Raw genomic sequence first — 14258 nt, forward strand, 5'->3', positions numbered from 1 at the left:
GATTGTCTTTCATTGATGGTGTTATTTTGTTTATTTATTTATTTATTGTTCCGTGGGACCACATTTAGGAGAAGTCTCCATGGTCATGGAACGAGTCAATACATGAAATTATAACACGACTGTAGAAACAGATAAAATGAAATATAAGAAACATATTCAGGCGACAAGTCGTTAGTTTAAATAAAGAAAATCAAGAATGTAACACTGGAATTTGCTTAATTTTTTAGCTCTTCCAGGAGCTCCTTGACAGAATAGAAGGAGTGAGCCATGAGGAAACTCTTCAGTTTGGACTTAAAAGTGTTTGGGCTACTGCTAAGATTTTTGAGTTCTTGTGGTAGCTTATTGAAAATGGATGCAGCAGAATATTGCACTCCTTTCTGCACAAGAGTCAAGGAAGTGCATTCCACATGCAGATTTGATTTCTGCCTAGTATTAACTGAGTGAAAGCTGCTAACTCTTGGGAATAAGCTAATATTGCTAACAACAAACGACATTAAAGAAAATACATACTGTGAGGGCAATGTCAAAATTCCCAGACTATTGAATAGGGGTTGACAAGAGGTTTTTGAACTTACACCATACATAGCTCGAACAGCCCGTTTTTGAGCCAAAAATACCCTTTTTGAATCAGAAGAATTACCCCAAAAAATAATACCATATGACATAAGCGTATGAAAATATGCGAAGTATACTACTTTTCGTGTTGAAATGTCACTTATTTCAGATACTGTTCTAATGGTAAATAAAGCGGCATTTAGTTTCTGAACAAGATCCTGAACATGGGCTTTCCACAACAGCTTACTATCTATCCGTATGCCTAGGAACTTGAACTGTTCCGTCTCGCTTATAACATGCCCATTCTGTCTGATTAAAATGTCAGTTCTTGTTGAATTGTGAGTTAGAAACTGTAAAAACTGAGTCTTACTGTGATTTAGCATCAAATTATTTTCCACAAGCCACGAACTTATATCATGAACTACATTATTTGATAATGTTTCAATATTACACACAAGATCCTTCACTATCAAGGTGGTGTCATCAGCAAACAGAAATATTTTTGAATCACCTGTAATACTAGAAGGCATATCATTTATATAAACAAGAAACAGCAGTGGCCCCAGCACCGACCCCTGGGGAACGCCCCATTTAACAGTGCCCCATTGGGACTGAACATCATTACCACTCTCAATATTGCGGAGGATTACCTTCTGCTTTCTGTTCTTAAAGTAGGAGGCAAACCAACTGTAAGCTACTCCCCTTACTCCATAATGTTCCAACTTCTGCAGTAATATTTTGTGGTCAACACAGTCAAAAGCCTTCGTTAAATCAAAGAAAACACCTAATGTTCGCAACCTTTTATTTAATCCATCCAAAACCTCACAGAGAAAAGAGACTACAGCATTTTCAGTTGTTAAGCCATTTCTAAAACCAAACTGTACATTTGACAGCAAATTATGTGAATTTAAATGCTGCAGTAACCTTGTATATACAACCCTCTTGATAACTTTAGCAAACACCGATGGCATAGAAATAGGTCTATAATTGTCAACATTATCCCTGTCTCCCTTTTTATAAAGTGGCTTCACTACCGAGTACTTTAATCGGTCAGGAAACCGACCACTCCTAAAGGAAAAGTTACAGATATGGCTAAGTACTGAGCTAACATACGTGGAACAATACTTCAGTATTCTGCTAGATACCCCGTCATATCCATGAGAGTTCTTGGTCTTTAGTGATTTAATTATTAACTCAATCTCCCTCTTGTCAGTATCATGGAGGAGCATTTCAGGTAACAGTCTCGGAACACTTTTTTCTAAGACCACTATATGATTCCCTGTTGGGACTAGGTTTCTATTAAGTTCACCTGCTATATTTAGAAAGTGATTATTAAGTACTGTACATATATGCAACTTATCAGTAACACGGACATCCCCACTATGCACTGATTCTATATTCTCGACCTGTCTCTGCAGACCAGCCACTTCCTTTACGACTGACCATATGGTTTTAATTTTATCCTGAGACTTAGCTATTCTATCTGCATACCACATACTTTTTGCCTTCCTAATAACTTTTTTAAGCACCTTACAATACTGTTTGTAATGGGCTGCTGCATTTAGATTTTGACTGTTTCTAACGTTTTGATATAATTGCCACTTTGTTCTACAAGATATTCTTATCCCATTAGTCAGCCACCCAGGCTGCCTGTTTGTGCTAGTACCCTGTTTTGAACGTTCTAACGGAAAGCAACTTTCAAAGAGCATGAGAAAAGTCTTGAGGAAAGCATTATATTTATCGTCTACTGCATCAGCACTATAAACATCTTGCCACTCTTGTTCCTTGATAAGGTTTACAAAAGTCTGTACAGCAACTGGATCAGCTTTCCTAAAAAGTTGGTAACTATATTTAACATGTGTTGCAGCACAAAAATCTTTTAGACTTAAAATTTGTGCATCATGATCTGAAAGGCCATTCACCTTTTTGCTAACAGAATGCCCTTCTAATAATGACGAATGAACAAAAATATTGTCTATGGTTGTTCTACTGTTCCCTTGCACTCTCGTTGGAAAGAATACAGTTTGCATAAGATTATATGAATTAAGGAGGTCTACCAGCATCCTTTTCCTTGCACAATCACTTATACAATTAATATTGAAATCACCACATATAACTAACTTTTTGTATTTCCTATAAAGTGAACCAAGAACCTCCTCTAGCTTTAGCAAAAATGTTGTGAAATCGGAGTCTGGGGATCTATAAATAACAACAGTAAGAAGTTTAGCTCCACTAAATTTAACCACACCTGCACAACATTCAAACACCTTTTCAGTGCAGTACTTTGAAACATCAATTGACTCAAATGGGATACCGTTTTTCACATACATGGCTACTCCACCACACCGCAAAGAGCTCCTAGAAAAGCTGCCAGCCAACCTGTATCCTGGTAAAGGAAGCCTCTGAATTATCTCCTTATTTAAGAAGTGTTCAGATATACCAATAATTTCAGAGTCAACATCTATAAGCAGTTCACTAACTTTATCTCTAATACCTTGTATATTTTGATGAAATATACTAATTCCCTCATTAATCGGAGACCCAAGCTTTGTAGAAAGTGGTTTCTTTGTTAGAGAGACTTCCCTTAAGCAGGAATACCTATCAGCTGACTTCAATCTAAAAAAGGTACAGCTCTAACACCCACAACTACCGGAATTTTTCCATGAGTGATCCCACCACCCCCACCTATGCTGTCACCTATAAGTTTTGCCAGCCTCCCCTTCCCATACCTGTTGAGGTGCAGGCCATGTCTAGTGAAACCCGTCCTGCTGATAGACTCCACCGACAACACTGAAATGTGACTCATGCCTTCTGTCATCAGCGCACCCCCAAGTCTCATGTTATTACGCCTGACGGCTGTATTAAGATGAGGCCGATCGTGATGCTGAAACAGTCCCACGAAATGCACATTCGTGTTGCCAGTCTGAGTGGCTATCTTATCCAGGTCACCATCTATGTCATACTCCCCATCCCTATCAATACTATTACCAGCCCCACCCACAATCACTACCTGATCCTCTTTAGTAAAATCCCTACATAACCCCCCTATGTTAAAAGTCACCTGAGCCAATCCTGCATTAGGCTTCACAATGCTGGTGACCTGGTACTCACTCCCCAAAACTTCCTGCAACTGCTGGCCTACACCTCTACCCTGAGAACTACCTAACAGCAGAACCTTCTTCTTTCTCTTAGACTTTGCAACTGTCCTAGCCACCGTAACTGCTGAGGTCTGCTGCATACTTCCTACATCTACAGCTACTAGAGATTCCTCTCCACTAGACTCTGACAGTTGGTCATATCTATTACAAACACCAATAGTAAAACTATCTGAAAATCTCTTTCTCCTAGCAGATCTCTTGCCAACAGCCAGCTCCCATTCCCCAACCCCCTTCTCCCTCCTCATCCTATCTAGCTCCTCCTGTGCGTTTTTCAACTGCACCTGAAGGGCACAGATCTTACGCTCCTGCTCCTCTATCAACTTACTCTTGCTACATAACCTGCAGTTCCAGGAGAGGATCTCACCAGAATGCCCACTGGCTTCCCCACTGCATTCCCCCCCAGTGAAAAAACTTCGAACAAGTCTCACACCGCAATCCACTACTCACGAACCTACGGCATGGCCCACACTTCTCACTCATGGTAAAATTTTACAATTATTGAAACAAGAAAACAACTTGTTGATTACAGAACATCATGTACTGCATGTGGTCATGCTGGCATCCCTCAGATGGGACATTCTTTGCCTCCTGCACGAAGGTCACTGGCCTGCTAACATCAATTGTGGAACCGAACATATAACTGTTGCTTGTTCAAAGTGTGCAGATCACCACGCCAAGTGTTCTCTCCATGGCCAGAACCTTCACAACCTCAATATTTTGGGCCCATTTCTTATGCTTACTGATTGGCACTCATAGATGCATACTCTCATTTTCCATGCATCATAAACTGTCACTCAATGACAACAGGACAGCAGAATTGATGGCGTGGCCCTTCCATAGATCTTCTGCGTCAAAGGCCTTCCATATACCCTGGTGACAGACACTAGCTCACAATCTATCTCATAGACATTTCAAGATTTTTGAGTGCAACGTGGTATACACTACACCAGAGTGCCCCTGTTCCACCCTCCATCAAACAGAGAAGCAGAACAACTCATCTGCACTTTCAAGACACAGATGAAGAAGTACACACGGGCTGCCCCTGCTGAAAATGCACTCACCCATTTTCTCAGTTCTTATAGGTTCATGTCTTTGGGTGAGAAGAGCCCAGCTGAAATGCTGCACGAATTCCAACTGCATATGATCCTCAACGACCAGCTTCCTGTCACGTGCCCTCCCTTGATGCCTGTCACTGTGATACATGCTAGGGCCCATCTCTGAATTCGCACTAATAGTTGCTGCTAGTGCTGGATTCCGGCAGTCATCCATGGCCAGCTGGTCAGAGAATCTTCATGCTGCTGATGGAAAACAGGCCGATGACCCACCATTGAAACCAGTTCTGCACATAAGTGGGGGACTGGCCACCACCACCCCTGCACATGCCTCCCAGGCCCTTCTCCCTCCTGGAGTGCATGTCTTCTCACTTGCTGCCATCCTTGAAGTCTCCTCCAACATCTTTTCGAGACCTGTGAGCAAGCATCTAGTGGCGCCAGATGGTAAACAAGCACTATACCAACTAACTCCTTCCCCCTTCTCCCTTCCCCCCAAGGCCCTGGACACCCCCATGAACTCCATTCTTGGGTTAGTGCCCCCTACAGCTGGTGTCTCAACTGTGGGTGTCCCCAGGCAACAGAGCAATTCACCACCTGGGTCATTCGCAGCCCTACTCTCTGTTACTGGCTGACAGGGGACTTCCGGCTTCTCTGCAGGCACCTATCGACAGTGCCCTGAAGACATAGACATCACTTTCCTGCGTGCTGCATGCCATCCCACATTGCGGGAGGACACCACTGCCTCACTGTTGCACTGCCAAGGGGACAGAATTGTGCTAACCCCATGTTACAAGATCCACCACAGCAGTGCCATGCAGGCTGTAGATGTAACAAAACATTGGCACAACTCATCTTGTTACAATTCAACTAGCCCATGTTGGCATCTGGTGGCATGGGTATGGCATCCAAGAAGTGGCACAATCAAACAGTCATACCTGACAGAATTACAAGTCACTGGTGAACTTTAAAGTTTTTATTTCTTTTCCATGAGCTTTTTAGGGTACTCCCTTTAATTGACAGAGGCACTGACCACTGTTGTACAATTTTCCAATGGTAACCAATCGTTTCTGAAGAAGAGAAATTTGTTAACATCGAGTATAGATTTAAGTGTCAGGAAGTCGTTTCTGAAAGTATTTGTATGGAGTGTAGCCATGTATGGATGTGAAACATGGACGATAACCAGTTTGGACAAGAAGAGAATAGAAGCTTTCGAAATGTGGTGCTACAGAAGAATGCTGAAGATAAGGTGGGTAGATCACGTAACTAATGAGGAGGTATTGAACAGGATTGGGGAGAAGAGAAGTTTGTGGCACAACTTGACTAGAAGAAGGGATCGGTTGGTAGGACATGTTTTGAGGCATCAAGGGATCACAAATTTAGCATTGGAGAGCAGCGTGGAGGGTAAAAATCGTAGAGGGAGACCAAGAGATGAATACACTAAGCAGATTCAGAAGGATGTAGGTAGCAGTAGGTACTGGGAGATGAAGAAGCTTGCACAGGATAGAGTAGCATGGAGAGCTGCATCAAACCAGTCTAAGGACTGAAGACCACAACAACAACAACCAATTGTCAGTTACAAAATGTCTAATAATGTTTGCCAAAAATCTGTTACCTTCAAGGAATGAAGAGCCTTAAAAAGAGGGGAGTGGCCTGACAGCTCATCGTGCACTACACCACCTGCTGCAGCGCGGCATCCCTGCAAAAAAAGAAGGAAATGTAACATGCCAGTGATGTCAGTGAACTGGTTTCATATTGTATAAAATTTGAACTTACCAAACATCTTACAGTGTGGCCTTTTTCTGTTGATGGTGGATACCTCCAACAAATTGTTCTGCCATTCACGTCTGCTCCTTCAGCAATTACTTTTTTAGTTAACTGAAAAATACAAGAAACTCAAGCCTAGATTCAGCATTTATTTGAATCTGAATCAAATACTGAATTTGCTAAAACAGTTTTTAACAATTAAAAAAACATGTAACAACATACATATTTTACCATTTACTGTATGTAATATCATTATAGATTGTAATGTAATTGGACAGATAAAAATCTACTCACCAAGTGGCATATAAAAAGTATTACATGCACAAGGAATCAGAGCCAATGGCTCCTCCTCCTGACAAAAGGTTGTCCCCTTCAACCCTTCTGCAAGAAGGAGCCACTGGCTCCAATAGCTTGCATGCTTAACAACTCAAGTTTGTTGTCCTTCTGCTGCTTGGTGGGTAGGCTTTTTATCTTTCCAGTGATATTATATTTTCAAAAATTGATTGTTTTTGTTACAGATTGTGTAACACAAAATGGTTGTCTAGAAGGTAAGGCTAACAGAGCCATAATTAGCTGGTTCTTACGGCATTATACACTTTCTTTCATTAGTACAGCAATGGATATGAAAGTAAAGCTGTATCCAGGCGTTAAGATGCTGACATTCATGTTCAGAATGAGTGGGATTGCAGTTCCCACCAAACCACAGGATTTTAACTTTTAAACTACTTCAAGCAAATGTAAAGATCACTCCTCCACTCAGACCATGGCCATTTCCTTCTGAAATTAAGCTAGTACTTCACATCCAATTAATTAACTATCAAACAATGGAAAATCCATCATGGAACATTTCAATATTATGGAAAATATAGTTGCTTCTCATCATATAGCAGAGATGTTGAGTCACAGATAGGCACAACAAATTAACTGTCAATCAGATGTTATGCTTTAATCTTCCTCCCTTCTTTTTCTGTAGGAATTACAGGGAAATACACGTAATATATTTTCTAACAAAATGCCACCTGCTTTGTATAAAGTTAAACAAGGCAATAACACATCATAGAAACCTCAGGAAGATCAAATTAAATTCAGAGTGACATTTCCATGTGAAATTTAAAGACCATGGAAAGAACAGAGATAATCACTCACAGTTCTGTAGTTAGTTTCCCTACTAGCATAACTTCATGTACAAGCACTCTAACTGATAATATATTTAGACCAGACCATATAGGTGATACAATTACCAGGCAAGTCCTGAATGGTCTCACTGACCATGATAGACAAAGACACAGCAATGCAAATACCTATGTGAATTAAAGTGGTTCCCACTGGAAAGTAGGTGGGATAATTAATGATATATAAGACCCAAACCAAAGGACTCACCAAAAGGCCCTAGATAGCCACTGGTATTAATATTTCATAGGAAAGGAGTGAGCACTGTACATCACCTCTAAAATTAAGACACTCCAATCCACTTAAATCATTATAAAAAAAAAATCACTAAGTATACAGTTATTCGGAAGTCTAACAAAATCAGAATGGTATTGGAAGTGATAAGGAGTGAGAGTGGTGCAAAGTGCCCCAGTAGGGCCCAAAACATTGTTCTGAACAATGAAAGCAGCCAAGTATAAAATCAAATGACTGTGGGAATTTTTTTTTAATAATCAGTTTTTAAATGTTGCTGAGAATACAGGACCCAACGGATCCTTAGAAAAGGCCGTAAAAACACTGAAAGACCATTTCCCAAATTCTTTAAAGGAGATAGGTATAACCCCTACAACAATGCAGGAAGAAAGAAAAATCATAATTTCTTTACGAAGTAAAAATACAACTCGTGTCAACAATGTTTCTAGTAAACTGCTAAAAGCCTGTTGTAATCAGTTCAGTAAATGCTAGCTCATACATTCAATGCCTCTCTCCACAATGTATCTACCCTGACAGGGAAATTATGCTACTGTAGAGCCCCTCCTCAAAAAATTAATATATCCAGGATAGCAAATCACAGAAAAAAACTTTGCAGCAATTGGTAAAAACCAATTTGGGTTCACAGAAAGTATAACCTCAACTGAAGCTATATTTTCATTTACCAATAATGATTTGGAATGCCTTGACAAGAAGGCATTGCCAGTTGGCATATTTTGGAACCTATCTATTGCCTTCAGCTGTGTTGAGCACAGTATACTTAGAGAGAAAGCGCATCACTATGGAATCAGAGGACAAATGGACTACTGGCTCAGAGACTATCTACAGAGCAGATAACAGAAAATAGTTGTAGATGGTAACAACACATTGGTAGGAGAGAGAGAATCTGACTGGGGTATAGCACATTACAGAGTTTCACAAGGTTCTGTCCTTGGTCCTCTACTATTTACCACACATATTAATAACTTACCTCTGTCCTCAAATAAAGCAAGCAACTTCAAAATATTTACGGGTGACACAAGTATTGTGATAGACAATAAAACATCCATCAGCTTAGAGTTAAATGTTGATCAATTACTTGCAGTTGTTGTGAATTGGTTCACAGTAAATTCTCTATCAATAAACCTTAGCAAAACCAATTACATCCATTTCCATTCTGATCACAAAAGCCCACAGGAAATTAATACTGCACATGAAAGTCAGAATATACAGAGGGCACATTGTTCAAAACTCTTAGGCATCCATGTAAATAACAGGCTTAACTGGGAATGCCACATCCACCAAATCCTGAAAAGGCTTAAATCAGCAACATTTGGCAACTGAACAATTGCCAAAAATGGAGACGTCAAAGTCCCAAAATCTGTCTACTTTGGCTACTTCCATTCACTTATGTGTTATGGAATAATCATGTGGGGTAATTCACCAATGTCAAAAAAAGTGTTCGGAAGTCAGAAAAAGGTTGTCCAAATTTTGTGTGGTGTGCCTCCAAGAATCTCATGTTGTAATCTTTTCAAGAAAATAGGGATGCTAAACACAACCTCACAAAATCTCTTTTCAGCGATGACTTTTGTAGCGGGACTTTGAATTTCGCCGCGCTACACTCGTTCCCTCAGATATAAATTATACCGTCGCAGCTGTATGAGCGCTCGACGGCAGAGAAAATAAGAAAATGAAGGTACAAAAAATTGTAACTCCTTTTGTTTTCTACCCGCTTTTGTCTTTGAGAGCGGAAGCTTAACTTACTTATTAGCTAGTCTTGGTCGGATTAAGATGAAAAAAACTTATTAATGTGCAGACGTATTGTGGAAGTTTGTGTGAAAATTTGGAGGATGGAAGCAGCAACATAAAATACATTGCATTTAATATCAAGATGATTTTGATTTGTATAAATTAGTGATTCCTGGACGATTGCAAGATTTCAGAGCAGCTACTACTTTTCACGCAGAAATGAAGTAGGTGATTTTTGAAGATCTGGACGCCGCATGAAAGAAGACATGTTAACATGGTAAAGGATGAACTCTTATCTACGCCCTTTCTCCCTGTTAATCACATTTTGTTATTCTCTGTTCTCCTTCAAATATTTTTTGTAGTGGAGATTGGTTTGACTTTTGCTCAGAAACGCCACAAGGACCACCCCAACAATAGCTTTTCCGAATCACCAAGTCCGATAACTTTTCTGTAATACGAAGTCTGATTTGCATTTCATTATTTCCCTTTTTCACGGTCATTAATGATTTTAAAACCCCCTTTTTATTCACCACTTCTTCCCACATTTTCAACCTTTTCTTTTCTTCTCTTTTTCTTTTTTATTAAACACTACACTTTCATGCTACACATTTCCTCTCAATATGAAATGAATGAGTTACACAATCATCATAACTCAAGAAGGAAATGTAGCATACACTGTGACCTGAAAAATTTCTCTCTGGAGCAAAAAGATGTAAAATACAAGACAAAAATCTTCAGGACACTTCCAAGTAATTTTTGTGTATTCCTGCTTTAATGTATCTTGTTGCACCTTTAATTACATTAATTTGTGTTCCTTAAGTCTAGACAATGGTTCTTTTTACTTTATGAATAACTGTTTGGATAGTATCTGAAAAGGTATATTAACTTACATTGGTGAGTGTAATTAGAACCTACTGATTGTGCTTTTTAATATTATTTTCTAATTTGTATGCTTAATCTTTGTTGGGTTGGGTTGTTGTGGGGGGAGGAGACCAGACAGCGAGGTCATCGTTTAATTTTTTTTTTGTGGTATTCAAAAAATTTAAAAACCTCTCTCACACCGGCCTGATTTAGCTTCACTGATCAGGATAGTAAAAACATGCGTATGTTAAGGGAATTTTCATTCACAAAGCAGGCTTATCACATTCACACAGTTCAATACTGTTCTGTCCTGATTAAATTGAGCTTAACTTAAATTCCATAAGGCAGTGAAATAATTTCGAAGTCTCGGTGCAACGAAAATTGTCAGTCAATCTCCTGAAAACATTTGTAATAATTATTAACTTTCAGTGATCTCATGGGGAAGACCGGAGATCTGCTGGTAAGACCAAGTTAGCCTATTTATTTGAAGTAACTGGATATCTTGAGCATACAAAATGGCAGGTTCATCCAGTGTAAATCAGACGTTTCCCACTGATCCCGTGCAACACAGCGTAGTAAGCAGACACTGTCAATAATAATCAGTTAAATAATACGCGAACACACATACTTTAGTTTAGCTCATGTATTAAATTCCTTCTCATACAGAATCTCATCAAGATGGCGACTAGCTCAACAATACATACATATACTTCCTCCTTCTTTCATGGCTAATCGGCAAGCATTGCCTCATTCTTTTCATAAGAGAAAACAGATAGCAGAGAAGCTATTCCATGGAGTAAATGGACGCTCCAAGGAATAATAGGGCTTGAAACTACTTTGCATTGATAATCATCATATATTAAAGTTTAGGAATCGGTAAGATAAGAAGAGATATTTCGAGACATGTACTGAGTTATATAATTTATAAAATTTCTGAAAATATCGCCGAGAGACCGCTGCAAGAGACATTACAATCAGTCTTAATCTTTATTTCTGGTCCTTAATTAATTAAATGCATTGACTCATTTCACATCCATGTAATACCATGGAATAATGTATCTATCGAATGTGTATTGATATAAATAAAATAACTAACAAGGACAGGTCACAACATCGGGATCACGAATTTAATTCGAAGTTTGCACTTTTAGTTCGCTAAAAAAACAGTATAATGTACAAGTAGTAAGGTGCACTTCTTTGGCAATTTCGAGAAAATTGCAAGAGAAGTTTTACACATCTATTATGTAATTGATGTATCTGCATGAAGCTACCAGTTGCGAGAAGTCATTGTGGTCAAACGGTTAGCAATCGCACTTTGCAAGAGCGTCATGGACATGTCTGCTTGTGTCTGTGTATGTGCGGATGGAATGTGTGTATGTGTGCGCGCGAGTGTATACCTGTCCCTTCTTCCCCCTAAGGTAAGTCTTTCCGCTCCCGGGATTGGAATTACTCCTTACCCTCGCCCTTAAAACCCACATCCTTTCGTCTTTCCCTCTCCTTCCCTCTTTCCTGATGAAGCAACCGTTGGTTGTGAAAGCTTGAATTTTGTGTGTATGTTTGTGTGTCTATCAACCTGCCAGCGCTTTTGTTTGGTAAGTCACATCATCTTTCTTTTTCGATATATTTTTCCCACGTGGAATGTTTCCCTCTATTATATTCATATCATTAATTTGAACCGAACAATTACGTTTGTTATTGTCACTGTTGCATTTCGAAATCTTTCTGTTTTTGCCAGTAGTTTCACTTTGTATTCACCTTCTCCTTTTTACCATAATCTACTATACAATTTTATCCCGCCTATATGTACTCAATAATATATAACCCACTTCCAAACCATAACCAAAAAATTTTTTTTTCCGCTTTCAACACTACCGCTGCTATAAAATCCACCGTTTCTGGTTCACAAACAGTTCCTTTCACCTATTAAACAACCATTTCGGCTAGTTCTAATAACTTTTGCTTTATTTCCATTTCTGTTTTTCCCACATCACTGATCATTTTTAGCCGCTTCCCACAGGTTTTAACGTCATTATTTCTTCGTCAGACAATTGTTAGCCTCAGGTTCATAATTTGCCACCACAAAACCACTCCTTTTAATACATTTACACGTAGTTTTTTCAAAATGTTCCCGTATTTCTCACCCTTTAACGTGTTTTGGCGGAAACACAACCACCTAACCTTTATGCACATCGTTGTCTACCAACCCAAGTTCACCACAGATTCAACATAGCCCAGCTTTAAACAACACTTTTTCGCCTTTTTTCACACCAGACCTCCAGTTGCTTTCTAGTTCACCTTTATCTCTCCCCATATATTTTTATTTTCATTTTCATTTCAGCCTCATGTTACACTTTCCTCCTTCTAATACCATGTCACCCTCACAACACCCCCACAACGACCCCATTAAGTTGTATTTACATTCCCTCCGCAAACATGTCTTCGCCCTAGCCAGATTACGCTCCCATATTTTATTTTCTCAGGCTTGTCTGACATTTGGCATTACCCCCAAAGGCCTCACACTTAAAGTTCCCAGCTCTGGCTGCAACCCTTCTTTCCATCAGTCCCTACACCAGTTCCAAACTGAACAATCCATTGCCTTCACCCACCTAATCCTTCACCTACACATCAACTCAGCCAATGAACACACCCGCCAACTCCTATCCTTAACAAAAGTCCTCAATCTTTCCTCTCCCACATCCACACCGGCTGTTCAGAGCATACTCCTACAGGCCAACCAGAAATTAGAAGAGCATGCCACCCTCCACCTCAAAAAACTATTCAATCTCCTGGTTTCCCACCTCCGGAAAGGCAACTCACTCACCCTTCACAACCTTTCCAGCAAACCTCAACCTCCTCTCATTGCACACAAACCCAGTCTCTCCCATCTACTCAATCTCCCACTTCCAGCTCCACTCCCTCCAAAACCTCAAAATTCCAATCAACACAATCTGGAACCACAACACCCTAATTCAGTAGTTAACCTTTCCTCCAAACCTCTCTCCCAATCCGAAACCTCTGTCCTATCCAAAGGCCTCACCTTCAGCCCCACTCCCAGATTCAACCAAATAGCCCTCGTCAAACATTTACTGCCCTACACTCGTACTCTCTGCTGGAAATATCACTTTGTCACGAACAAAAATGATCCTAATCCTACTCCTAATGATTCAACTCCCCAAGACACTATCCAAATTGAACCCTGCCTGGGACAGTTCCATCCTCCGTCACAGCGGGACCCACCTCCTCTTCCTCAAAATCACCCTCTCCAAACCTTCCAGGAATTTCTGACATCCAGCCTTGCCTCTCAATCCTTCTTAAAAAACCTTAATCCTACTCCCAACATCACCACTGCTGAAGCCCAAGCTATCCGTGATCTGAAGGCTGACCGATCCATCGTCATTCTTCCGGCGGACAAGGGTTCCAAGACCGTGGTACTTGATCGTCGGGAGTATGTGGCTGAGGGACTGCGTCAGCTTTCAGACAACACCACATACAAAGTTTGACAAGGTAATCCCATTCCTGATGTCCAGGCGGAGCTTCAAGGAATCCTCAGAACCTTAGGCCCCCTACAAAACCTTTCACCTGACTCCATCAACCTCCTGACCCCACTGACACCCCGAACTCCTACCTTCTACCTTCTTCCTAAAATTCACAAACCCAACCATCCCAGCCGCCCCATTGTAGCTGGTTACCAAGCCCCCACAGAACGTATCTCTGCCTACGT

The 14258-nt window shown here is 40.2% G+C and overlaps 2 protein-coding genes across 2 annotated transcripts in view; both read right to left on the minus strand.

The window, feature by feature from the left end:
• Nucleotides 1–14258, minus strand: part of LOC126240775 (serine/threonine-protein phosphatase 6 regulatory ankyrin repeat subunit C-like) — an 881520-nt gene that overhangs the window by 693654 nt on the left and 173608 nt on the right. The gene's annotated exons all lie outside the window — the stretch shown is intronic.
• Nucleotides 1–14258, minus strand: part of LOC126240759 (serine/threonine-protein phosphatase 6 regulatory ankyrin repeat subunit B-like) — a 381053-nt gene that overhangs the window by 270123 nt on the left and 96672 nt on the right. The window contains exons 8-9 of the mRNA XM_049947949.1: nucleotides 6539–6640; nucleotides 6378–6461 (exon numbers count right to left, since the gene is read on the minus strand). Coding sequence (XP_049803906.1) covers nucleotides 6378–6461; nucleotides 6539–6640 — 186 coding nt within the window. The remainder of the gene's footprint in view (nucleotides 1–6377; nucleotides 6462–6538; nucleotides 6641–14258) is intronic.

The sequence above is a fragment of the Schistocerca nitens genome, chromosome 1 (genome assembly GCF_023898315.1).
Source record: "Schistocerca nitens isolate TAMUIC-IGC-003100 chromosome 1, iqSchNite1.1, whole genome shotgun sequence".
NCBI lineage: Eukaryota > Metazoa > Arthropoda > Insecta > Orthoptera > Acrididae > Schistocerca > Schistocerca nitens.